This window comes from Podarcis melisellensis (assembly GCF_964234715.1).
Source record: "Podarcis melisellensis genome assembly, chromosome: 6".
In the NCBI taxonomy this organism is placed as follows: domain Eukaryota; kingdom Metazoa; phylum Chordata; class Lepidosauria; order Squamata; family Lacertidae; genus Podarcis; species Podarcis melisellensis.
The window spans coordinates 79,184,266-79,212,167 of NC_138538.1; the positions used below are offsets into that span (position 1 = coordinate 79,184,266).

The window sequence follows — 27,902 nt, forward strand, 5'->3', positions numbered from 1 at the left end:
AAAGTGCAATCAGAGCAAGTATCAATCTGTGGGAAATCTTAATTGATGTTTGCTCTGATTCAGCTTTAAAGAGTATGTTTTGGGAGGAAAGCCTGGAGCAAAAAAACCACCACCACACTCAGCCATGGAGTGTTGAAACGCAGACCTCTGCCTGGAACGAGTGGGGCAAAAGGTAAGTAAGTGTGGCCAAGCCCACAGTCTGGTGACTCGGAGGTGGAGGCAACACCAACTATGGCATGTTCTTGACAGAATCTAGCAGGACCTGGTGCATCCCAGGTGGAGCCAACAAAATTTGGAGTTTACCGAGTTTTCAGACCTGTGATGATAACCTGAGAAAGGGCCAACTCCAGGTTTGAGGGGGCCCTCAGTAAAATGCCCTCCTTTGGATCCCCTCCTCTATTGCTGGGCCCTGGTGGCAGCAGCAGAAGATCTACAATCAGTGCTGTTATTTTTGAACTGCCATTCTAATTTCCATGATGTCCCTGACACAGCATCACCCCAGGGCATCATGGGAAATTTAGCTCCCAGAACTAGCCATTCACTGTGGAGGCACAGGGCAGGAGTTGTCACAAAAGTGCTCAAGGATGCTCTGTACTGTACTGATGCCGGGCCTGACCTGAAAAGTTGCAAGTACAGTATTGGTGATATCACTGTGAGGTGGGTATGGGGTAACCTACAATTACTTTGTTTCCCACTGTGTTGGGATGTCAAGGTGTAGTGTAGAAGTGATAGCAGCTTCATGAACCTAGACAAAAGGCATTTTCCTTTGCAAGTTGCCATACAGGCATCCAAGAATTCAACCACAGAGTAAAGGAATAAAGGAATTGATGAAAGCACTGCCGACACTTGGGGCATATTTGGGACAAAGCAAGGTATGATGGGGAGGGATGCGAGTGGCGCTGCGAGTTAAACCACAGAGCCTAGGACCTGCCGATCAGAAGGTCGGCAGTTCGAATCCCCATGACGGGGTGAGTTGCCGTTGCTCGGTCCCTGCTTTTGCCAACCTAGCAGTTCGAAAGCACACCAAAAAGTGCAAGTAGATAAATAGGTACCGCTCCGGCGGGAAGGTAAACGGCGTTTCTGTGCGCTACTCTTGTTTGCCAGAAGTGGCTTAGTCATGCTGGACACATGACCCGAAAGCTGTATGCCGGCTCCCTTGGCCAATAAAACGAGATGAGCGCCGCAACCCCAGAGTCGGCCATGACTGGACTTAAGTGTCAGAGGTCCCTTTACCTTTACCTAAGTTATGATGGGGGGGGGAGTGGGTCTGAATCACCATGCTAGGTTTTAATCCATTTTTGTTTGAGAAGCGCCAGTTTATACAAGAGTACACCATGTAGCACAAATGCAAAATTTATAAAAGTCTATTGAATATCAAAGGCCATGATGTGCAGATAGAGGACAAAGTCATCCTCCTTGTGAAGGTTGCTAGTTTTTTTTTTAAGTTTTATAAATTATAAGTTTAAACACTTAATGCTCCATGTACCAAGGATGAGACTGATGTAATTTGAAGTCACTGACCTGGAGCCTTGGCTATGGTTTCTCAAAGCAGCAATAAGTCCCTAGATTTTCTGTCTGAGAACCAGAAACATTTTTAACCTAGATTAATCATTCTAAGCCTAAACAAACTGAGGGCCATCTTGCCGTACAGGCAGACTGGGGAGTCAGATTGGGTGACCCATTACAAGGTGTGCCTGTCATGATGGAAGCAACATAGAAGTTTGGTCCTGACTCTGCTCATTAATCGGGGACTGAATGGGGCATATGTAAGCAGACTGAAAAGTTCAGCTTGTCATCTTGACTCAGATTTATTTATTTTAAAACTGCTTTTGATTTCAAATACCATCATGCATTATTTGGTTATGCAATCTTAAGAAGTATCCAAATGCAAACAAACAAGTTTCCAAAATATACGGCAGATTTTGTTGTTTAGTTTTCAGTCTGTGCAACATCCCTAAGAAAAGGAATTGTTGAAAGGTAGGATTGCATTGTAGGGTTAAACCACAGCACCTAGGACTTGCCGATCAGGTCGGTGGTTTGAATCCCCGCGATGGGGTGAGCTCCCGTTGCTCGGTCCCTGCTCCTGCCCACCTAGCAGTTCGAAAGCACATCAAAGTGCAAGTAGATAAATAGGTACCGCTCCGGCGGGAAGATAAACGGCATTTCCATGCGCTGCTCTGGTTCACCAGAAGCGGCTTAGTCATGCTGGCCATGTGACCCGGAAGCTGTATGCCGGCTCCCTCAGCCAATAAAGCGAGATGAGCACCGCAACCCCAGAGTCGGTCACAACTGGACCTAATGGTCAGGGGTCCCTTTACCTTTAGGATTACATTAAGTAATTTTAAAAACATATCTGGTGACCACACCTAGTGCATTTTTCTCTTCAACATATTTTGGTTATGCTTATTGTTTTATTATTTATTTATTTATTTATTTATTTATTTATTTATTTATTTATTTTTATGGCTATTACTGGAACACCTGAAACCTTACAACTTTACATAAATTTGTTGGCTATAGGTGCCATGGTTCATGTGACAGGTGCTGCAAGAGTATGGGCCAGTGGCAATTTTGAAATAGGACTTCTGCAGGCCATGTGGATATCTACTTAAAGTCTTTCCCATTCCAGACTAGTGGTATATGTCATTGAAATGAAATCTGCCATTAGTCTTGGCTTTCCAGTGAAATTTGTGGCCTGTTTGAACTTGGAATAACTTCCCACTTCCATGATTTGTATTCATTATTACTAACATGCCTTAGAATCCCCGCTTCATCTATATTAAGCATGGAGCTAAAAGAGTAAGGGAAATCCTTTTTTAAGCAGCCTTTGAGCACTCTGCACTGTAACAGCACAGCTAAAAATCGCCAAGGAGTCACTAATCCACTTTAAGTGATCTTGTATTTATTCCTCAAGGGTATTTAAGATTGCCACTATAACTGCAAATAGGCTGGGTGCCTGAAAAACAACTGCCCCATTCTGACCGACCTGTTCATAACAAGAACTGGGGTGCTGGATATGAACAGTGTGATGTAAATGAGGATAAGTACATATCCAGCCCTCAGTGTTTTTATATAGGATGAGCGAGAAACCACAAATTGGGTATCATGTGCCTTTATCTATGCTCCTCTCTTTCCAATAAAGTAATTCAGAGTGCAGTGGTTTGTTATGCTTTGAAGATTCACCTCCCTACCACCTCCTTGCTGTTACAGCCAGAAAGTCTTTTTTCTAGGAATCCATATCAAAAGGAGAATAATGTAAATCCTTTACTTCGGCCTGCCACACTCATAAATCACTTCTGCTTTTAAAACTGGTTTCTAGCTATGACTACTAAAAATGTATTAGGCCATACATTTATAAAATTAAACATTTTCTGATTAATTCCCAGCAGTTTGTGCCAGGTAAACATAGTTCCAGCCCAATCATACAGCCAGGTTAGGCAGCTACTTAATGTAGTTACTACTATAGGGGTTCCTGCCCTGCTGGATGCAATGTATGCGTGGCATTCAACTACGTTTTACTCACTGAAATTAATGAGCATGACTAAGTTAGGTCCATTCGTTTTAGTAGGTCTGCTATGATTAAAACTTAGTTGAATACCACCCTGTGTGTTTAATGACCTACACTGCTTCCAACTTGGCTGGCTTCCCTGCTTTAACAGAAAGTCAATTCCAGAATCCTGTGTGATATCACAAGGGTCCTAGGGTCCACTTTTAAGAGAACCTTCTTGCCATGTTCAGTTAACAAAGATCATTCTTACCCTGCCCTACCTAGGGCTGAAAAACGGAGCTGGAGCTGGGTGTATATGATAGAAAGAGGGAAGGGGGATTAAAAAGAAATAATCTAGTGTGCGAGGAGTGGGCTCCATGAACTCTTCTCTCCTGGTGCCGTGGCCCGAAGCATTATTTTTAAAAAATGAACTGAAACAAAAATTGGCAAAGTCAAAATCTGCAATCCTGTAAACTGCCCTGTGAAGGGCAGTAAATAATAATAATAATAATAATAATAATAATAATAGCACTCACTAAAGAGAAAGTCTTTAAAAATTCTGTTCTAAATTAATATGTATAGCAGGTATAGGCAAACTCGGCCCTCCAGATATTTTGGGACTACAATTCCCATCATCCCTGACCACTGGTCCTGTTAGCTAGGGATGATGGGAGTTGTAGTCCCAAAACATCTGGAGGACCGAGTTTGCCCATGCCTGATGTATAAGATCAGGCTGTTAGTTTTATACAGGAAAGTTATTCCAGAGACATGCATGTCTTTTCATTTCTGCCCCCAAGTCAATTTATCAACCACTGGAATAGAAATCCAAATGCCATGTTTGCCCGAGGCTTTTAAAGGTAGATGCTCTTGTACATTTCTGGTGAGGAAATGTAAGACAACCTGCTGGTTTCTGAATTCCTTTCATTTTTAAAGTGCACTGTCCACTACCAAGATAGAATATTAAACACACAAAACTTGCCCCTATACTGGCACACAAGGTATTCTGGGGGGGAGGGGAGATTGACAACCTTAACTGAAACATCTATGAAATAAGGCTAATAGTGCAATCCTATATATGTCTACTTAAATAGAGGTACAATTTATTTCAGGGGGACGTACACCCAGGTAAGAGGATAATAAAACCCATTGAGAACAATGGGATGAAGTTCAGAATAAGTGTAGAGTGGTACCTCAGAACTCGAACGGCTCCATTTTGGCTACTGAATGCCAAAAACCCAGAAGTGAGTGCTCCAGTTTTCGAACTTTCTTCGTAACACCAATGTCCAATGCAGCTTCCGCTGTGCAAAAACCTAGCCATCGGCCAATTGGAAGCCGTGCCTCGGAACTCGAATGTTTTGGAAGTCGAACGGTCTTCCAGAACGGATTACATTTGAGTTCCGAGGTACCATTGTACACAATAGGATGTTGCTGTAGGCCTGCAATTCTATGTACTTACATGGGAGTAAATCTGCCCTCAGCATAGTTAAACTTCTACAGAAAATCCATAGGCTTTCTTTTAAACTGCTTTGAGGTTTTTTCCACAACCAAGCAGTATAGAAAATTTATGGCATAAATAACTATTGAGGTTTCCCCCCTCCCCCAATCAAACAGTATATAAACTAACAACAACAACAATATACCGTACTTGGGACTAAGCCCCATTGAATTAAGTGGGACTTATTTAGAAGTATTCCTGCACAGAATCTGGGCACACTGTAACATCAACTAGCAAAATTTGTGATACACGTATCACTTTCATGTAAATCCCAGTAAAGAAAGCAACATGCGGATGAGGAAGTTGGCTAATGGTGAGATCATGGAGTCTGCATCTTGTCATAGTCTTAAGACAGAAAGTAGGAGGGAGGGAGGGACCTTCCAAGGAAGCTGTGTAAGGAGCTTTGCAGGATTCAGACTGAACCTAACACTGCTACGGAGAAGGAACGTACAATGGTTGTTCCCTCTTCTTTGAAAATATACAATCCAACTGTCAACCTGATTTCTCTCCATTCTTCCATGAAACAAACAAGTATTGTTTCCCCTCTCTCCATTGCTCTGTTTATCACCCAGCCTAATGAAGAGTTCCTGATAACCCAAAGGCTTGCACACTATTTTGTGAGCTTTTGTTCAGCCTAATACAGGTATTGCCGTAATATGGATTTTTTCTTATGGGCTAACACCACTACCTTTACTGTTTGTGTGTTGGATAGAAACAATTTTGCTCAGAGCCATGTAATATTTTATTGATCTCTATATTGGGGCGGGGTTTAAACGGTTTGCTTCATGAGAAAACTAGGAATCACTATTGCAGATGATGACAGATCATGAGGCACAGTAATTGCTGCTCTGTTGGAAATATTAAAAACTACCGGTATATTAAAAAGCAAGGGGGGTTGTCCATAAAAAAAGCAGCTCAAAAAACCCACACTTGGACAATATGTTTGTTAGGACCAATCGTGACAAGAGTTTTAATTATCCAATACAGTGGTACCTTGGTTTACAACCGTAATCCGTTCCAGAGGTCCACTTGTAAATCAAAACAGGTTGTAACCCAAGGCGTGCTTTCGCCAATGGGGTCTCCAAAAAAAAAAAAAAGGTTGTAATAATAATTTTAAAAGGGTTGTAATCCAAAAAAGGGGACACACACTTCCAGGTTTGACAGGGTTGTAATCCAAAACGGTTGTAATCCAAAACCGTTGCAAACCAAGGTACCACTATACTCATCATCAGGCAAGATGTTACACTATGAAATGGGGTGGGAAATGAGGACAAATATAAAACAATAAAGTACAAATACTAGGCTGGATGTTGAAGTCGTAAGGTCAGCCTCCAGACTCACTTCCAAGATAAGAGATTGAATAAGTCTCTGCTCAGTGCTCAGATACCAAATTAAGCAGCTAGGATTCTGAAATAAAGAAGCAATCATCACTCCTCTTTATATATATAGAGAGAGAAATAAAACCTAGCTGTTACATGTCTCCCATACTTTAAGCAAAAAGCATGAGGTCCTGGTTGGGCAAACAGCAGAAATAAAGCTAGAGGTGAATTTTGGATGGCTTTCCAGGTAAGAGAGTCATAATACTAAAACCTGGGGTCATCCAGGGTACTAAATGTTGGGGGATTAAAAAAAGACAAAAGGAAATACTTCTTCACACAGCACATAGTTAAACTATACAAATTCATGGCGGATAATGCTATTAAACCCTACTAGCCATGATAGTTAGATAGTATATCCAGGATCAGAGATGGCATCCCTGTAAATATGGGTTGCCTGAGTACTATTGTGCTTGTATCTTGCTTGTGGGTTTCCCGCAGGCATTTAGTTGTTTTATTTGGTAAATGGGCTACTGGACTGGATAGGCCTTTGCTCTTATTGAACAGGGCTCTTTTATTATGTTTTTAAAACGGGAACCTTAATATATATATCAATAGGAGCAAACACATAAATTTAAGTTCATTGGTTGAGATGAATGAAACCTCGAATGTGTCCTTTCGTAACATTTTTCCACCTTGCAATACAAATAAGAGATGTAGAAATGCCATAATTCACTGTCATTATTTTGAAATAGTATGCAGCACATTGTCAAAAATAGAAATGCATTCCATCAGGAATGAATCACCAATTATTTGAGAACAGAAAGCATTCATTCATTTCATTTCCCTTGGACAAACCTCAAACACATACTGTACTAGAAAATGTGTTGACAGCTACACAATAATCACAACTACCACACACCTTTTTTCTGTAACAGGCAGTGTTATCAACCTTCCCCATGTAATCCTTAAAGTATTTATGGGATCTTAAATAACTACCAAAGTGAAAACTGCTGCTAAATTGAATGTTTCAGCCTTAGCCTTACTAAATTTCAACATCATTCCCATGTCAAGATACACTGCTGCCTAATTTTGTCTCTCAAAATTAATCTTTTAGGTCTGTCCCTACCATTAGGCAAAGTGAGGCAGCTGCCTCAGAATGCAGATGCTGTCACTGCACCCCCAGCTTTCACCCGAGTCTCCCGATTCTTGCCATCCTTCTGAAGTAGTGCTGATGCTTGCTGCTGAGCTACTGTGTTTCACAAGATCAAATAATAAAATGGACAAACCATTTCCAACACACCACTATCCGACTATCAACTAATCTTCTAAAACACTTTACGTTTTATACTGTATACTGGTACAAAACTGAGTAAGATAAGAATGGATTTCTAAAACACGTAAGATCTTGTTTCCAAGTTTTACACCAGCTGAAACATATAATTTTCATCACTGCAAATAGAGTTAAGATGACTGATTCAAATAATCTCTATTTCCCTCTGGGTAGCTTAACCCATAATACACAACATATTATGAATGTAATCCTCCACCCTTGCAGTGTATTTAGCTGACAAACCATTTGATACTTGCCTTAACCTGCTTTTCTAGGATCAGCTTATTCTGGCTTCAAAAAAAGCCTCGCTTTTGTGAGGGGATAGTTCAGAACGATCTAATGCCCAAACTTGCTGAGATTTGTTAACAGAAAGCTTTGATACTATTAGTAGACTGACTTACTATAGCTACTCTAGAGCCAGGTATAATACAGATAAAGTATGGCACAGGCAATGCCCAGAAGACATTGATACATTCAGGCAGTGGGGTATGAATAAGAGAAAGGGTGTTTCCTCTGGCTAATTTACAGCTAAAGGAGAGCAACACACGAGACACGGTTTTTTAATGTAGTTTTTCTATTATTGTTATATGGTACTGAAAAACTACCTGAAATTCTTCCAAAACAAACTGTATAACAGTTCTCAAATGCAAAAGAGATGCTGTACCCCAAAATACATGTATGCCAGGGCACTGAAAAATATTGAGATTTCTAACTTCACAAAAGTCATAACTAATCACTATTGCATTTTCTCTCATTATTGCAATATTGCATTGTTGGAAATAAAGAATTGGAGTCCAAAATTGTATCTACGGTTTCCACTTAATTATAAATAAATCTAATGTTTGGCGTCGTTCCTCTCCGTCTCACAGAGTTCATAAATTTAGCTAGTGAAATTTAACTTTCACATTTTATTAATCCATTCATCCATCTGCAGTATTTTTGGTCATTCCCAATACTTTGCATACAGCATCTGAGCAGCTGCTGCAATATAAGCTAGGGAGTTTTAAATGTTCCCTTTTTATTGTATCTTTTGCATAGGGAAATATAATGATGCATCTATTTTTGAAGATTTCTTGCTGCAAGTAGGAGAGGAAATGCCAGAGCAGGGGGGTGGGGGTGGACAGAGTTGCATACTTTTCCTCACTTTTCCTTATCATGTGAGGAATTTAGAACACCCAAATAGGGCTAAATTGTGACCATTAAATATGAAGTACTTGGATATACAAAAAAGTAAGATGAAAAATATATCTATTCCAATGGCCATTACTCCAGGGGTCAGCAAATTTCTTCAGCATGGGGCGGTCCACTGTCCCTCAGACCTTGTGGAGGGCCAGACTATATTTTTGTGGAAAACATGAACAAATTCCTATGCCCACAAATAACCCAGAGATGCATTTTAAATAAAAGCACACATTCTACTCATGTAAAAACACACTGATTCCTGGACCGTCCACGGGCCAGATTGAGAAGGCGATTGGACTGCATCCGGCCCACGGGCCTTAGTTTGCCTGCCCATGCCATTACTCAGTACGTTATAGGAACATACATACCTATTGTACATTAATTTTGAAACAATTAACTTCAACTTTTTTTGGCTAGGATCCAAAGAACCTCGAGATGAAAAAAAGAAAAAGAAAAAAAAAGAGAAAACTCACTGGGGAAAGAGGGGCTCTGTCCATTAGTATTTTTGCTATGCAAAAAGCATATTCATTCTATTTGTGATCTGTCCATTTTTCTTGTGAAAAAAATACTCATTTCTCACAGGTCAAAATCCAACACAAGGCACAAAAGCTCTGTATTCCAGGGTCCCAGCCAGACTGTCATCTATGCCAGCTAGACAGGTACATTTTGCAGATAGTATCTACCCTTAGGTTACAATTTATCATCCTAATTAGCAACTTCCTTGTGCAGTATTATGCCAGCTGAGTAAGTGCACCTGGAAGGTGTACTATTTGACTCATTAAATATGAATTGCTGTTGATTTTTTGCTTGACTATTAAATAATTAATTTTAAATTTATACCGTGTTAAAACTTATATCACCCCTCTGAGCTGTTATGTTTTAAAAAGAAGAGGGAAATGATACAGAAGTTATTGGGGAGAAAGGAGAGCAAGCTAGGAGAGTAGATTCTCCCTATGCTATTTAACATCTATATGAAGCCGCTGAGAGCTGTCATCAGGATATTTGCAGTGATGTGTCATCAATATGCAGATGATACCCAGCTCTATCTCTCTGTTCCTTATGAATTAGGAGAGGCTGCTGAGGTGTTATGACTAGTGCTTAGTAGGAAGTGATGGGCTACATGTGAGCCAACGAATTGAAGCTGAATCCTGAAAAAGACATGTGTTATGCGTTCTGAGTTCTTGAGTCTGGGGACTGGCGAGATGACCAGTCCTGGACAGAGTTGTATTCCACTGGAAGATGCAGTCCATAGCTTGCAGGTGTTCCTTCTCCCAGCTCCAGCTAGTTTGCCAGCTATGGCCCCTTTCGTACAGAAATGACTTGGCCTCTATACGCCATGCTCTGGTAACTTACAGACTGTATTACTGCAATGAACTCTATGTGGGGCTGGCCTTGAACAAAAACTCAGGAAACTTCAACCAGTCCAAAATGCAGTGCCAGATTACCGGCTGGGGTTCCATTTAGATCTCATATAACCTCAACTTTAAAACAGCTGAATGGGTTGCCAGTTCGTTTTCAGGCCCAGTTCATGTTAGTGTTTGGAGCCCTAAACGACTTAGGCCCCCAATATCTGAAATACCATCCCCTTCTCTACAGACCCTCTAGGTATTAAGATAAGTAGAGGGGACCATCTTGGCATTTCCCTGGCCCTTAAAAGCTTGGCAGGCTGGTGGTGGTCTGGGACAAGACATTCTTTGTGGCAGCCCCTAAGTTATCACACTTCCTCCCCATAGTCTTGCATCTGGCAACGTAACTTACACAGTTTTCACTGAATGCTGAAGATGCGCCTCTTTATGCTGGCCTTTGACCTCTGTATACTTACCTTTAACCTTTGATAAAAACTGTCTTAAATGTTGTATTTACATCCACCCTGGGATCTCAGCGTGAAGAACAGGTTAACAAATCAAACTAATAATAAATGTACAGTGCAGTCCTATGTACATTTACTCAGAACAAAGTCCTCTTGAGTTCAGTGGGACTTATTCCATGCTTTCAGAATGGGACTTGCTTCTGAGTAAACTTGCTTAGGATTCCATTGCATCTCTGAGGCTATGGACTGGAGTAGCCAACCATTTCCACTACAGATGTTCTGTGTGAAAATGAAAGGACTAGACCCTCTCTCAACAATCTAGCCCTGGCAGATGCAATAAAGTACGTGATAATACTTTAATAAAATCCACTATGCAAAGACTAAACCTAATCTAAATATTTATTTATTTATTTATTTATTTATTATTTTTATTTATTAGATTGATATACCACCCTTCATCAAAAGATCTCAGGGCAGTTCATGTGATAAAAACAAGAGATAAAAGCAGTTCTATTTTTCTAGAAAAAGGTGAACACCTCCCTTCTTCTCTTATAATGGCAATGGCTCCCACCCGAGAAGTGCCAGAACTGAGTTTCAGTGAGTTCCGGCTTAAAAAAAGCCCTGGATAAAAGTACCAAGAAATAGTTAAAACAGAAACAACAAAACAATAACTCCCCTCCCACAAACACATTTAAAGGGCTGTAGAATATTTATCAGCCCAAGGCCTGGTTGAAGAGGAATGAATGTGCTATAAGGAAGGTACTAGACAAACCTCCCTGGGGAGAGCATTCCACAAAAGTAACAGACTCAGTCAAAGAAAAATAAAATAAGCATGAATAAGGCTAAATTAATGTAATATTAAATATATGGCTGCTACTATTTAATATATACAGAGCATCATAGCTAAGTTTAGTATATATACAGTGGTACCTCGGGTTAAGTACTTAATTCGTTCCGGAGGTCTGTTCTTAACTTGAAACTGTTCTTAACCTGAAGCACCACTTTAGCTAAGGGGCCTCCTGCTGCCACCGCGTCGCCGGAACACGATTTCTGTTCTCATCCTGAAGCAAAGTTCTTAACTCGAGGTATTATTTCTGGGTTAGCGGAGTCTGTAACCTAAAGCGTATGTAACCTGAAGTGTATGTAACCTGAGGTACCACTGTACCTGTATTTAGAGCATGGTTTTTTCCCCACACTGAATGAATTTAACATGTCCTGGCATGGAGACGTAGAAAGCAGCTCCTATTGGCTTCCTTCCTATCATGCCACTGCTAAAGGAACAAGTAGGCAAGTGAAAAGGAGAAAAAAGTGGCAAACATATGTTACTTAGAGATAAAGGGTGGGAGGTGCAAAACAAGGTCCATTTGTAAGCCCTGCTAAACTAAATAAGCCAAGAGCAATAATACGGGTAAAGAATATATAAAGTGCAGTAGCACCTTTAATTGAATCATTACAGCAATTGTGGGTTTCCAAGGCAACAGCTAGCCTATTTCATCAGATGCAAAAACTGAGCATGGCAATGCCTTAATTTATACAACCGGCTTTCTAAAAGTACAAGAACTGCACAAGTGTACAATCTATACAGAAATTTGCTCCAAAAAGATGTGTTTTGGGAGCTAGAAAGCAAGAAACCAGTTGATCATCCAGGGTCAGCCAAGGCATTTTGCTGCCCGAGGCAAATGAGAATATGTCACTCTCTTCCATTTAACTACAAGTCAACCAGATGGGCAGGTAACTCCTAGTTCAACAATGTGGACAAATTAGTGTCCTCTCCTGCTCTCTGAGTACATCAAGCCACCTTAGAGGTAGGTGCACTCATCTTTACACCTCACACAAACTCTCATATGCTGCACAAAGTAAACACCTTGCTCTGCCTAATGGTAGGGTCAGCTCTGAGAACTGATGGAAGTAGACTCGTCAACAAAAAGCATATGCTATTATGCTAGTCTGTAAGCTTGCAAGACTCTTTGTTGCTTTTACTTAAACTTCAAAGGAAACCAAATGCAGATCACTACATCATTTATTACACTGAGTGACTACTGATGACCAGCTCACCCAGTGGTAAATGTGAGGAAGCCGTGCCACTTGATAACTGCCCCCCCCATTACATTGTACATTATAGACATGATTTTTAAAAAAACTAATTCTGATTAGTAGACAAATCTGTGGTAGACATAGCTAAAGGAAGCTGCTTGTATTGAATTGTCTGCACTGAGTGACAGCAGCTCTCGGTTGGTTAGAGCATGGTTAGAGCATGCTACTGATAATGCCAAGGTTGCAGGTTTCATCCCCATATGGGAGAGCTGCATATTCCTGGATTACAGGGGCTTAGACTAGATGATCCTCTGGGTCCCTTCCAACTCTACAATTCTATGATTCTATGAAAGGGGAGTTTTCCCCAGCCCTGGTTGGAATTAGGCTGAAGCTCAGTGGCAGAGCATCTGCCTTTCATTCCAAAGGTCCCAGGTTCAATCCCTGGAATCTCCTGGGAACTCTACAATTCTATGATTCTATGAAAGGGGAGTTTTCCCCAGCCCTGGTTGGAATTAGGCTGAAGCTCAGTGGCAGAGCATCTGCCTTTCATTCCAAAGGTCCCAGGTTCAATCCCTGGAATCTCCTGGTGGGGCTGGAAGAAACTCTACAACCCTAGTGAGCCACTGCCAATCATTGTGGACAATGTTGAGTTAGATGCACCAAATGGTCTGACTCGATATAAAACAGCTATGTTCTGCTAACCTAGGAACCTCTTCTTCCACTGATCTATGGCCCTAGAAAATCTTAGCACTTGATAAATTGGTCATCTGTTTAGGGTCAGTGTTCCTCCAACAATATAGGAGTCCTAAACAAGAAAAATAATGTGCCTTGGTCTGTGAATGAAAAGACAGTTAGAAAGTATATGATCAGTGAGCAGAAGGGCAGTCGAGAGCTTGATCTGCAGTAGAAGACTTAATCATAATCATATACTGTATACTAACAGCAAACTCATTCTTCAAGTGCCAAAACCATGTACTGTAGCAAAAAACCATGTCATCCATGAACAAGAGAGAGGTACTGGCAGGCCTAGGTAAACCCATGTATTTTATAAAGGAAATCTCCTAAGGCAGAACTCCCCAAAATAGCCTAATGAAGACTGAGCATTCTGTACTCAGTAGCCACAAAGAGCAAAACATCTGAGGATCTATGGTTATCTTTTCCATCAGGTTTTCCTGAGCAAGGTAGTGTTGTCCATGCCTAACTATCAGTTCTAACAGACTCTCCCATCCTTCAGCTTCACCTGGAAACAGTCATTTCATCAAGCTGTGGAAGCTAAGGAACAGATTTGAAGCAGGTAGATTCCTACTTTCATTCTACTGCTTCCATTTCAGCTTAAGAAAAATTGCTCAAATTTATTTTGTTTTACTCTCCTCTCTCTCAACACTGTTTACTTTTGTGTTGTGTCTTTTAGGTTGCAAGCCCAAAAGCAGGACTGTCTTTTTATTACTGATTTTTGGAAGCCACTCTGAATGTCTTTTGGACTGAAAAAGCAGAGGGAGAAAGCCTGAAATACACACATAAATAAGGAAGCTAAAGCAACAGTCCAGTTACAAGAACACAAGCTAAGTCAGATGGCCCTATAGTGTCCAAACAGGTACAACGACCATTATGGAGATACAGTGATGCTGAATTTCTTAAAACCTTTGCTTCAGATCTGCCTTGGCACAGGCATCAAACATATGCGCTATGCATGCAGTGCAGACCTAGTATGTTACTCAAAATATCTCACTGTGTTCAGCTGGGCTTCCTTTCCAGGGAGTGTCCATATTTTACCTAGGAGTAGGTGCCATAGAACACAGTGTGCCTTACCTGTGAGCAAAGTGTGTATGGTTAGGTTGTTAAGTCTACAAACGATCAGTCCCACAGATTCCTTTCCATTTCATTCTGACCAAGCAAACAGCTACCTTTTGCAGTCCCTCCTTCCAACTGCCCCTTTCACAACCCCTCTTTTTCTGGGGTTTCCCCCCTTCTAGTTAATCTGAACGTGGGCTCAACTTCTGCCAGTATGACTGGGGCTGAGGAGACACAGGAGCCCACACTCATTGCGATTCCTCCTTGTGAACCAAAGAACTCCTATTAGAATAAAGAAGTTCTGTTTTAAATACTGAAATACTAACTAAGATGGATAACAATGTGTAATAGAAAAAGAAGCATGAAATTAGGTTAAAGGTGTGTGAAAGAAAGTAATAGAAGTGGAAAGAAATTGCAATTGAGTAGATTGGAAGTCTAACACAAAGGTGGGGTGAGGGGTGATGGAAAAAGGAATTAACTGTGGGATTGAATGTAGGTATGTTTGAACATTTTTAAGGATTGTATGAAATGTATGCTTGTATGCTTGTATATTCGTAATATGTGTGTATTAATGCTGAATTATAATAATAAAAACTTTTCAAAAATTAAACAATAAAAAAGAAATCAGTTCTGTAAGTTGAACACCCCAGCTTTACCTTCCTCATACCCAGTGTCTTCTTTATTTTTTTGCTTCCGTACCCTGCTACTTTCCTTTTAAAACCCCCAACTCCAGCCCCCCCTCTTCCAAAAGCCAATCACCCAAATCACTTTCGGGGTGGGTGCGGGGGGAATGGGCATGACCATCCCGAAACCACGACAAAGGAACCTTCACCCTCTGCTTCGGTTTCCACCGCCCCGCAGCTCCTGCCATGCACATTCAAACAGGAAGCGGAAGTACGGCGCTTATTGTACGTCTCTTCCGCCCCGGTGCTGAGTGCCTACAGCGGCCACAAAACATTGCAAACCCCACGGAGGACCATCTGCTGCGGCGGGAGACCATCAAGCTACGGTATCTGGAGGCGTCAGGGTCAAGGGAAGTGGGGGGCCTGTCGGACTAGAGCCCGGAGGCTTTTGCTTCTGCACCACGACCACGTAGGTGATTGTGTTGCATCGGGAACAGTCGCTTTGCTCGCTCTTAGCTTTGAACGGAATCGTCCCAAACTGCACTTTTGGGGTGCTGTGGATGTTTGTCCTCATTTCCCCCCTCCCCATCGACTTCTATGCGAGCTTGTCTAGCCTGTAGATAATACGTGCTTTTGGGTGAACCGGTTCTAGTAGTCCGGAAAAGCTTGTGCCACAAAAACTAACAAACAAACACCCAGCTCTTCGGGGCTGTGTCGTTCTTTGCTGCTAACAGCACAAGCCCTGCACTCGTCTGCTCAGAAGTAAGGCAAGGCTGCATATACACGCCATGCATTCGAAGCATGTTTAAATCTCACGCCCTGGAAACTGTAGTTTGTCAATGTGTCAAGTATAGTTTCCAGGATTCTTGTGTGGGTGAGTGATTTAAAGGTACCTCACACAGCCTAAGCCTTTCTAAGAAGCAGTGTGTTGTCTGGGTTTGAGGCTGCTATGGCGATTTCGGCAGGGAACAACTTGTCAGCCTTCTGCAGTGAATAGCTCCCTTAGAAGCTATTGTTTGGGTAAATTGTTTTAAGAATTAAAAACCCAAATTATGAATACATAAGTGAATAGAGGCACTGTGCAGATGATTGCAGCGTCATCGTGACCTGCTGCAACAGAACGTTCTCTGTCAGGAAATGGAAAATTACAGCCTATACTAGTTGAAGCTTTCAGATAGCCATTGCAGTAACTCCCATTTGGATGGCATTAATATATTTTGTTATGCTTCATAATTAAGGTTTGGACTATTGGAGTGCATTTTGTTGTTGTTGTTTAGTCGTTTAGTCGTGTCCGACTCTTCGTGATCCCATGGACCAGAGCACTCCAGGCACTCCTGTCTTCCACTGCCTCCCGCAGTTTGGTCAAACTCATGCTGGTAACTTCGAGAACACTATCCAACCATCTCGTCCTCTGTCGTCCCCTTCTCCTTGTGTCCTCCATCTTTCCCAACATCAGGGTCTTTTCCAGGGAGTCTTCTCTTCTCATGAGGTGGCCAAAGTATTGGAGCCTCAGCTTCACGATCTGTCCTTCGGAGTGCATTTTAGTAGTCCCTGAATTATTCTGAAGTCCTACTTTTATCAGATGTGAACAGTAATACATATTCTATGCTTTCATTACAGGCTGTTGTAGAATGTTTGTTCCAAGGTCTATTAAAGTCAAGAGGAATGCTGGTGATGAGGGGACCTGTGTAACTAAGAAAAATAAGCCCTCTCCAAGTGAATCCTCACTTGAAAACGTCACAGACTTCCGAGATGCTAAGTCAGATACAAAAGACATGCCAAGCTCAGAGAGTGACTTGTTTGAACCAATGGAAAGAGACACTGAGCTGCACATCTCTCTGGATTCAGCTGTAGCTCTTACTGAAGCAACATTGGAAAATGCAAACAATGAGGACTCTTCTCTTGCTGAGGATCCCATAAAATCTTTCAGCAAAATGCAACGTTGGCCACAGCCTGGGGAACCTGTCTGTGTGGTTTGTGGTCGTTATGGGGAATACATCTGTGACAAGACTGACGAAGATGTTTGTAGCTTGGAGTGCAAAGCCAAACACCTTTTACATATCAAAGAGGAAAAGGAAAACTCAAAATCTGCTAGCAGTTGTGAAAAAGCAGAGACTCGGTCCACGTTACTTGATGGTACTTACGTCTATGAAGAGAATCCATTTGTGCTAAGCCTTCAAGAGGAGCAGATTGAAAACTTAAAGCAGCAACTAGGCATTGCTGTTCAAGGTCAAGAAGTTGCAAGACCTATTGTAGAATTTGAACACTGTGGCTTCCCTGAAATTTTAAACACCAATTTGAAAAAATCAGGCTATGAAGTCCCAACTCCTGTCCAAATGCAGATGATCCCAGTTGGATTACTGGGCAGGGATATCATGGCCACAGCTGACACTGGCTCAGGAAAAACTGCTGCTTTCCTGCTTCCTGTTGTAATTAAAGCCTTGGGAGAGGTAAAGTTTAAACCTGCATTTTCAAAAAGCTGTCGGAATTGTGCAGCACGCTCCTGTACATGTCTACTTAGAAGTAAATCCCAGTGCATTCAAGGGGATTTCTCTTTGGGAAACTCTGCTTTGAATTTCAACCTTAGTTACACTGATAATTCTAGAGAAATTGTTTTTAGCTGTTTGTTTCTTCTTTGAACTTATGTCAGTTGACTTGAAAAAAGTGAATGTTTGGAAAACAGTACAGTGCAAACTGATAGATATACAGTTGAAAGAATATATTAGATATTCTGTCAGTTGACTGGATAAACGATACAATTACTGAATCTGTCAATTGTCCTAAAAAGGTCCTCAGTGTCCCTGCTTACACCTGTTGCCCAAGAGTTCAGCTGCAATTCTGCAGTGGGGATCTTTTTATACACATTGAGGCTCCCCATGTGACTTTAAACCCTTTCAGGCTTCTAAATACACAGGCAGCAGCCACAAGTAGAAAAGGTTTTCTGCTGCAGAAATTACAGCTGAACTCTTGAGCAACTGGCACAAGCAGGGGGCAGTGACCTAAAAGCCCTGTCCAACAGCCCCTTTTTCATTTGCTTTACCTCTTCATACGGATAATCACTGAAGAGTGCTCCAGCATTCAGAAATACTCTGTAACAGTTTGTCCACTTACTCTTATTTCTGTGCTTAACAGTCTTAGTAGGGTGGGAGTAGATTTCCACAGTTTCTAATGTTACATTGTGACTATTTGCTGTCTTCTCCATTGACATCCGAATGAAAAGGATGTTGTTGAGCTAATCTGATATGAATTACAGTAACTGTTCTCTTATTTCCCCCTAATCTGATACTTTTAATTGAGAATGCAGATTGGCAACTCACAACTTTTTTCCACTTTCTGCTTCAGGCAGAAACCCCATCTGCTCTTATTCTGACGCCAACGAGGGAGTTAGCTATACAGATAGAGAAACAAGCTAAAGAGCTCATGATTGGACTGCCCAACATGAGAACTGTTCTTCTGGTTGGAGGATTGCCATTACCACCTCAGCTTCATCGCCTGAAACAAAATGTTAAGGTAAAACCTGCTGCTGTGATTTTTGGGTTTTAAAAAAAATATATGGCAAAGAACTAGAGGTGATACTGATTTCTTTGTTTAAGGCTTCCAGAACTTCAGCTCTTGTTGAGATTTGGTCTCAAGTCCTTAAAAAATTGCTTGCCCCAGTATCAACCATATTGGGCTTTACAATTGGCAAGGGAGGCCTTATTTGCTGTTGGGTGCTGACTCCTTTATAGTGCCTTGCCAGTAATAGTTCCCTGCTTATGGGATGCCCTCCTTGGTGAGGTGCACCTTTCACCCTCATTAACCTTTAGGTAGAATTCAAAAACATTCCTGTTTACCCAAGTATTTGATGACTGGAAGAGACCGGTTCTTGCAGCCTTGAAAGTATTTAGCAGAGAGGATATTTTATTTTATTATTACGGGGGGGGGGGGGATATTCTTTTTGACCTTTTGTTGTTTTCCACACTGAGTTCTTTTGGGAGGAATGGAAGGATAAAAAACGACAAATAATAATGATGAAGCACTGATCATTGATTTTATTTTTGCCTCCACCCTCTTTCCTTTAGGTTATCATAGCTACACCAGGAAGGTTGCTAGAAATTCTAAAGCAAAGCTCCGTTCAAGTCCATAATATTAAAATTGTTGTAGTGGATGAAGTAAGTATACATGGTGGGACAAAACACAAAATATATGTGTGAGTGTGCATGCGGGTATTACTTAAATATGAAATAGCAATGGTTGAAATGGCTTGATTTCTGTCTGGTGACCACTAGTAGATTTCAAGCACATGCAATGCGTATGTACTTTGGCTAGTGCATGGTATGCTTGGAATGCAGTTCAGATGGTGTATTGACCCATTTATGTGTCAGGAAGGAAGAGATGAGAGCACACCTGAGGATTAAGCATCTAGGTCACTTTTTTTGCAAAGTGGGAGCAGCCGCTGCAGACACTAGTGCGCATTTTGGACAGTAGTGAGTTGCTGGCAGGAAAGAGAAGCATAAAGTAGAACTGGAAGGTGCTGCGAATAGGCACAGTGCAGGGTTGGGGAACCTTTTTTCAGGGCTGCATATCCTTTTGAACATCCTTCCAAGGGCTGCATGTGGTGGGCTAGACAAACTCATGGAGGAAAAGGCTATCAAAGGCTACTAGTCATGGTGGGAATATAATTTGTCTCCAGGGTCAGAGGCTGCATACCAGTCACTGTGGGACGACAGCCAGAGTGGGCTATTGCTATCATTTCCTGCCTGTAGGCTCCCTAGAGGCTGGCCACTGTAGTAAATGGGATGCTGCACCAAATGATCCAGCAAGGCTGTTCTTCTGACTATGCTGGCAATGAAAGTGAATTAATCTTTTATTTCCTCACCTCTGCTCCTACAGTGGAATATTAATGTTTACTGGTCTCTCTCTCTCTCTCTCTCTCTCTCTCTCTCTCTCTCTCTCTCTCTCTCTCTCTCTCTCTCTCTAACATAGGCTGATACCATGTTAAAGATGGGTTTCCAGCAGCAGGTTTTAGACATTTTGGAAAATATCCCCACAGACCATCAGACTATTCTGGTGTCTGCCACAATGCCTTTCGGCACTGAACAGCTGGCCAATCGACTTCTGCAAAATCCAGTGAAAATAACCATCGGAGAAAAGAACCAGCCATGTTCCAACGTTCGCCAGATTATCTTGTGGGTAGAAGAACCGTCCAAAAAGAAAAAGCTTTTTGAAATATTAAATGTTAGTATCCTTGGAAGGGAGAACCTGTTGTTTTTCTTCCACAAATTGTGATTCTTTGCAGATTTGGAGGAGAGAAACTGGAAAATGGCTGTTTAACTGATTCAGCTTTGTTCTTGAAAGCTCCCCAGCAGAGAGGCATAAACCCGTCCCTGCAATTCAGTTTAGCCAATGCTTTTGTTGAAACTTGTGGAAGAAGAAACAAAATGTTTATTGTTTCAATATTGTTGGTGATATTCATTAGCTTATTATTGCATTTTCAGTACTTTATAATCTGTGATTCTGAGAGGCATTTAAGTAGCCCAGTGTTGACGTGTTTAGAAATAGGCAGGATCCAAAGCATCATGGCTGGGACCCAATGAAAAGTTCCTTTGCAATTCTAACCATCTATACTCAGAATTAAGGTCTATTGAATTCAGTGGACCTTACTCCAGGTAAAGGAGGTTGCGGTAGCAACCCTTACCTATGTTTTTTCTCCAAACAGCAGCCCTAGCATGTTATATGGCAAACTGCTTTTTAAACTGAGGGTTAAAAGCAGTTTGTGATACGGAATAGTGAAAAAGAAAAAGCATCCAGTTCTATTATCCTAGTGCAAATATATTGTTTATACTCTCATCCTCTTGCCAGAAATAGGATATTTTATTTTGGTAAATACATTGTGCAAGCCACATAGAAATAATCGTGCAAAAGCTGCAGTAATGTTAATATCACTGACGAGATTCCATTTTTAACAGCATTTCAAAGATACCTGCACAATCTACTTTAAACTTGTTAATATTACATAAGCCTGGCAGACTTGGAAGTGCCACCTTACTTTGTTCAGCTCTGCCACCTCCCACAGCTCCCTCAGTTTAGCAATATGCTTAACATTCCAGTACGTACCATACAGAATTCTAGCTGTAGTCATGTGAGACAGCAAAGTTTCCTTCTCATTAGAATTTTTGTTTTATAAAGGTCAACAGGAATGTTCAAAAAAGGGTAACCAAAATGATCAAGTGAGTGGAGCAACTCACTTTGCACTCGAAACCATCCCTTAGTTTGATAATACAGGATATATATCTAAAATGTGAAATTGGGACACGTGTAACATTTTTTAAATTGACATTGTTTCAGTAGAATGTATACACACTAATTAAGAGAAAGAGTTGTAAGTGTTGATCATGCAAGACTTTAAATGAGACTTTGCTTTGTTTTAGGATAAGAAACTGTTCAAACCTCCTGTGCTGGTATTTGTAGAATGCAAACTGGGTGCAGATCTCCTGAGTGATGCTGTACATAAAATTACAGGCTTGCAAACAAGTTCTATGCATGCTGATAAATCACAGATAGAAAGAACTGCCATATTACAGGTTTGTAGATATCTCTGATGCCCATTTTCTAAAAGATTCCTATTCTTAAGGCCGTAGTCCTGTACACATTTACTTGGGAGTAAGTCCCATTGAACTCTGCTGAATTTACTTCTGAGTAGATGTGTATAGGCTTTTACTGCTGAATTATTTGTGCTTTCTTGCCACATTTTTGAAACAGATTGCAATTTTCTGTGAATTTCATGAATGCTTTGTATAGGTTCAATCCATCACAATTCTGTTCTATGCAGCATTCTGGATTGCTGCACAGATACTGCTCTCCAACCAAATTAAGCTGTACTTTGTAAGCAGCAATGCCTCTCTCCATGTGAACCTACCCAGACCCTGAGATCATCATCTGAGATCCTTCTTTGTATTCCTCCTGTACGAGAGGTCCGGAGGGTGGCAACCTAAGAATGTGCCTTTTCTGCAGTGGAATGCTCTCCCTAGGGAGGTTTGGCTCCTTCATTGTACACCTTTAGGTGCCAGGTTAAAATGTTCCTCTTTGACTAGGCCTTTGGCTGATTAACATCCGATACCCTTTTAAATGTGGCTGTGGGAGAGGGTGGGGGGCTTATTGGTTTGTTTTTGTTTTTATTATGTATTTTGTGTTTTTTATCTTGTATTTCTATGTTATGAACCGCTCTGAGATCTACAGATTTTAATAAATAGAATCATAGAATTGTAGAGTTGGAAGGGACCATGAGGGTCATCTAGTTCAACCCCCTGCCATGCAGGAATCTTTTTGTCCAACATGGGACTTGAATCCACAGCCCTGAGATTAAGAGTCTCATGCTCTACAGACTGAGCTTTCCACAGAAGAAATAATAATAATAATAATAATAATAATAATAATAATAATAATAAAAAAATAATAATAATTTGCTGACCCTGTTGCCATGCTCATTCTGGGAATTAATCAGAGTGGTCTGGGAAAATTACTTGATCTGATCCACGTACAAATTTTAGGGCAACAACCATATTCCATGAGGGTATATTGAAAATAGTGGCCAGCAGGGGGAACAGGGTGCCTGGGGCTTTTAGTGTGCAGTAATATTTATTAGTAGGGCTGGCTTTAGATCAGGCATGGGGGTCCTGCAGCCAACCAGACAATGTTTGGCTACATTTCCATTAACCATGGAGGCTGTGACTGATGGGAGTCCAACCACATTTGAAGAGCCATAGCTTACCCACCTAGTTTTAGATGCAGTTTATCATTAATGTTTTTAAACATACTTGAACATTCAGAGCAGCAGCTAGACTGACTGTGAGTTCAAGTTCAGAGTATATATCTGAGAGGAACTGGCTTTTAGTTCTATTTAAATACTTTAAAGTTATTTTTCTTCCTTTTTATTTATTTTTTTGCTTGTTCCCCTGTTGCTCTTTTTTGTTTCCTTTTGAAATATTTTCAGAATTTGGCCTCCCTGTGAATTCTGCAGCTTAATTTCCTTTGTTGGAAATATTGTCTTGTAACTTTTGATTACAAGACAAGCAACAGAATTCTTAATGTTTAATATTTATTTCTAGTTACATCCTGCACCTTAACAACAAGACAATTTCAAGGAAGCTGAAATAATGTTTCTATATGCTTTGCATTAGGGATTATTTCAAGGCAAGTATGAAGTTGTAGTAAGCACTGGAGTCCTGGGGCGTGGACTTGACCTTGTCAACGTTAAGCTGGTCGTGAATTTTGACATGCCATCAAGTATGGATGAATACGTACACCAGGTAAATATACTTTTCTGCTGTACTATTTAATTTAATAGTTATTGGTTGCATTTTAGCTCTATAAGCTCTGTGAGAAGCATACAAAATAATGGAAAAATATTTTATTATAAATGGTTAACACTGCTACTCTTCAGCAGCCTCAGGTGGAATGACTGGTTGCTCATCAGAGTTTCTGGCCCTTCTGGAAAGTAGCAGAATCTGCTACTTGAGATAAGAGAGGAAGGTTTTCTTACTGTACAGAAACTAAACTTTGATTGTAAACTTTGATAATCTGAGGATTACAGTTACCTGAGGGATTCTTTTGGTTTCATGAGACAGATAATTGGGCCAAATTTAAATACAGTTGTTTATTTTCAGGTTGGAAGAGCAGGCCGGCTGGGTCACAGTGGAACTGCAATCACCTTTGTGAATAACAGCAGCAAGAAACTTTTCTGGGATGTTGTGAAGCGTGTTAAACCAACTGGCACTATTCTCCCACCCCAGTTATTAAATTCTCCATATCTACATGACCAGAAGAGGAAAGAACAGCAGCGAAATAAACAATCTCAGAATGGCCTTGTAACGAGTGACAATCTTATGGACGTTATTAGAAAACACAGCAAAAGCTCTTCTCAGAAGTAACAAGTGATACTGTCCTTCTAAATACAACTGTTTTGTACAACTTGTATGACTAAGTGATGAATTTTTAATTTTGGAGGCATAAGCTAACCAAATTTTAGCATTTTTAAGACTTACTGATTTTGAGTCAAAGCAAAAGCTTAATATTTTTCCTTGAAATTTAATGGGCCTTCTGCAAGGTTATTAGACTGAAAATCTGACTTAAGTCGTCCAGCAAGCTTTGTTATGAGAATGCTTTTATACTTCATATTTTCTACTCAGTATTAAGTAGTAAAATACGTAGCATCATGAACTTTAAACGGAATATGCACATCTTAAAGATCTGGGTTTCCCTTGCAAGAAATGTAACTTGTAATTCACTGTTATATAATAATAATAATAATAATAATAATAATAATAATAATAATAATAATAATTTTTATTTATACCCCGCCCTCCCCAGCCAAGGCCGGGCTCAGAGCAGCTTACAAGCAATAATAAAAACAAATTGAATGATTAGAACTTAAAAACAAAATTAAAATACAACATTAAAATATGGAAACATTAAAATATTAAAATGTAGCCTCATCGCAGGAGAAGGAAAGGAAAAAAGAAAGAGAGGGAGGGAGGGAGGGAATCAAATTGGCTCCAAGCCAAAGGCCAGGCGGAACAACTCTGTCTTACAGGCCCTTGCTATGGGACCCTAAGCAGCATACATGTGGCAACTGGTTAGCCTCCCATCCAGTTACCATCCAGTAACCCAAAAGGTTGTGGTCTCATGTCGTTGCAGAGGACAAGTATGATGATGAGACCAGAGCAACCTGAGTTGGTTATAGCGTTCCATAAAGATGGTTACTGGGCACTCAGACCCTTTTAGTTCAGGCAACCAGAATGACCAGTACTGAGCACAGCAAGGGTGAAAAGGTTGATTCCGGATGCTCTGCACCTCTTTAAATTTAGACCTTGTCCAACTAAGGGAGGTTAGCCATGTGCCTGACAAGCAGAGGTGCTGTGGGTATGTGAGATTCTGAGTTTGTTTGCTGTGATGGTTGGCAAGAGAGTATTGGAGGCACTGAGGAATGACCAAAAGGAGGACCAAGGAAAGAATAAGAAAGAGGAGACTCAAGTAATCTGCCTTCGTAGTCACACCCACCTTGTGGAACGCCCTCCCATCAGATGTCAAGGAAATAAACAACTATTTGACTTTTATAAGACATTCGAAGGCAGCCATGTTTAGGGAAGTTTTTAATTTTTGATGTTGTGTTGTGTTTTAATAAGTTGGAAGCAGCCAAGAGTGGCTGGGGGAGCCCAGTCAGATGGGCGGCAAATAAATAATAATAATAATAATAATAATAAAAGTCTAACTGTTAGGAAGATCAGCTAAAATATCCTCCTTTGTAGCCCAGAGGCTTTCTGGGGAAATTGAAGTATAGCTGGATACTTGAAGATCACTTTCCAGTCAGCCTAGTACTACCTATGGTAAAAATAGGGCCAAAAATCATTTTTTAAAAAGTATATTGTATTTAATTATGGGGTACCAGAGTTTTTAGGGGGTTAACCAGGCTGGGATAGCAGGCTTGTTGGTTTTGAATGTCTGATGTAGATTTTTTTTAATTTCATTGTTCTGTATGGGACAATGGCAATAAAGACGTATGTATCGTATCTTGAGACCGAGGTTACTCAACCCTGCTGTGAGGTCAGGAGTTACCATTATAATTATTTATAAAAAATTGTATACCTCCCTTCATCCCAATATCACACAGCGGTTCACAACATACAAATACATACCGAGAACACATGAGCTAACTAGCTTGACAGTGAGTAGTAGTCACTTCCCTCTGGAAGTGAATAAGAAGTTCCACACTGCTAAGTTGTAGCTCATTGGTGAGCTTTGCAAGACATGATCTCTGCCCAAAAGGAAAAGTTCCCACATTTGGGCATTCCAACATCACTTGCTGGGAGTGCTGATGCAGGCAGGCTGCTACCTCAACCAAGGCAAGCTGCTACCTCAATATTAAGAGTCACAGGGCACTGTCGGCAAGAAAAATTGACGGACTATGCAGAACTGGAAAAACTGACATATAAGCTATGGGACAAGGATAACTGTGACTTTAAGGATGAATGGGAACCCTTTACGAAGTATTTGTAGACGCAACAAAGCGAACTGGACTCCTTGGCAGGTTTTGAATAAACATTCACAAACTTTTTATTGATAATAATCAGCTAAATAGTTTGAGGATCTATGCAACTTTGTAACATGCAGAAAACAGCATTCTCAGAGAAACCAAAGACTGGAACTGAGGGAAGTCGGGGGTGGGGTGGGGGTGGGTGGGTTTTGTGTGGGAGGGGTGGGGGGAGGGAGAAAAAATGGGGGGGGGATAAGGATGATATGTTTTTGGATAATAGGTTTTGTTTTAATTTTGAATATATTTTTTTAAAAGAGTCACGACAGGATTTTGAGGAGTACTAGGAGGTACCAGCAAAGGGTGGAAAAACCCGACTGAATAGCTGTACCTGCTGTGTCTGAAAGGTTTGGCAGCATGTTGCTTTGGGCTGCCCTGGGCAAGTGACCGACAAACTTAATAAATAAAATTTAATAAAAATCTCAACAGGAAAAACTGAACTGAAAACAAGAAGACTTTCCGTAATGGAGACACAAACAGCACCCGCATCTAGTATCATTTAGTTGAGATTGCATTTCAGGGGGTTGGACTAGATGACCCTTGGGATCTTTTCCAACAATCCAATTCTATAATTTAAGAGTGTTTAGATTTGCCAGCACGAACGGTACTGCTCCCCCCCCCTTGCTCCTCTCGGTCTATTAGTGTGGCGGCGGCCCTCCGTTTAATGTTCTTCCCCCTAAGAAAGGAGCGGAGTCTCCATTTAAACGCCACCCACACGCTCTGGAAAAGCCGACGGCGCCCTGCCTTCTTCTCCCGCGCACCCGTCACCCCGCACATGGCCGCAGCTCCGTTGAGAACCGGAGATGTCGCGAGCAGCCTCGCTTGCTCCCGGCTTCCCTCTCGGGACTGCGTGTGACCTCACCGTCCGTCTCAACCAATAGCAGGCGGCGCCGCCGCATTCGAATGGGGAGTTTAGGAGGCGCCGCAGGAGGACGGGCTGTTGGTCGATCTCCTGAGGACAGGTGAGTCGCTGGACAGGTATCCTTCCTGGACAGGTATCAGCTCTCTCCGGGAGGTCAGGCCGTCTCTTTCCCCCTGGGCTTCCTGCTTTAAAAATGCGGGACGTGTGGCTTTTTTTGGCAGCGGGGAGGGTTGGTCTTCTGCTTCCTGCAGTCTAGTCCTGTTTAAGGAAGGGGCTCCTTTGCTTCTGCCTACTATTTGATGCGGAGGGAGGACGCTATTCTTGCAGGGACTAAAAGCTAAGCATCGTTTACTTCAACGGATATTCTTAATAGGTGCTTTTCCGCCCCGCCGGAAGGCACAAACTCTGTGCAGCCCCCAAGGCTTGCTTTTAATCCTTCTCTTAAACTTCAAGCCAGATATTTCCTGGTCACATTCACTAACCGATTACTGTATAAAATCCCCACCTCATCCTGAAATGGAAGAAATATTCACTCTATACACAGACTATAAACTTCTCTACCAGGTGGAAAGTACAGTCATTCTCTATACATACCCTGCTTTTCTTTCTCAATGCTTACTTAAGGTGGCTTTATAGTTTTAAAGCAACAGAAACAAACAAACACACACACACACACACACACACACACACACACACACAAATTGCATATTGCTGTTTCAGCTCCCTGCCTGTTGAAACCTGCAGCAAGAATTAGTATCGCCAGAAAGAAGTTGCCTGATGGAATTTGCTAGCTTCTCACCTGCAAATCAAGTGTCAGTAGCTAAGCTGAAATGTCTTCCACCACTTCACTTGGCCAGTACTTATTCCACTTTGCACTACCTCTCCCCCCCCCCCCCAGCAG

At 41.3% G+C, this 27,902-nt stretch overlaps 3 protein-coding genes across 9 annotated transcripts in view; 2 read left to right on the top strand and 1 right to left on the bottom strand.

Annotated features, from left to right (window-relative positions):
* The window catches only part of DDX59 (DEAD-box helicase 59), a 30,729-nt gene extending 5,270 nt beyond the window's left edge, over positions 1-25,459 (top strand). Inside the window, exons 1-10 of one of the 4 annotated variants that reach the window (XM_081914875.1) lie at positions 13,822-13,951; positions 14,069-14,251; positions 15,310-15,540; positions 16,692-17,521; positions 18,414-18,581; positions 19,133-19,222; positions 20,037-20,288; positions 21,482-21,634; positions 23,231-23,359; positions 23,717-25,459. In XM_081914875.1, coding sequence (XP_081771001.1) covers positions 16,703-17,521; positions 18,414-18,581; positions 19,133-19,222; positions 20,037-20,288; positions 21,482-21,634; positions 23,231-23,359; positions 23,717-23,980 — 1,875 coding nt within the window. In that variant the 5' untranslated portion in view covers positions 13,822-13,951; positions 14,069-14,251; positions 15,310-15,540; positions 16,692-16,702 and the 3' untranslated portion in view covers positions 23,981-25,459. Of the gene's footprint in view, positions 1-13,821; positions 13,952-14,068; positions 14,252-15,309; positions 15,541-16,691; positions 17,522-18,413; positions 18,582-19,132; positions 19,223-20,036; positions 20,289-21,481; positions 21,635-23,230; positions 23,360-23,716 lie in introns of those variants that run through there. The other 3 variants (XM_081914877.1, XM_081914876.1, XM_081914878.1) reach the window with 3 other exon arrangements.
* NR5A2 (nuclear receptor subfamily 5 group A member 2) overlaps positions 11,770-27,902 on the bottom strand; it is a 302,503-nt gene continuing 286,370 nt past the window's right edge. The window contains exon 8 of the transcript XR_014169294.1: positions 11,770-11,788. The gene's annotated coding sequence lies outside the window, so the exon portion shown is untranslated. The remainder of the gene's footprint in view (positions 11,789-27,902) is intronic.
* KIF14 (kinesin family member 14) overlaps positions 26,806-27,902 on the top strand; it is a 32,309-nt gene continuing 31,212 nt past the window's right edge. For 3 of the 4 annotated variants that reach the window (XM_081914799.1, XM_081914801.1, XM_081914800.1), the window contains exon 1: positions 26,806-27,101. The gene's annotated coding sequence lies outside the window, so the exon portion shown is untranslated. The remainder of the gene's footprint in view (positions 27,102-27,902) is intronic. The other variant, XM_081914798.1, reaches the window with a different exon arrangement.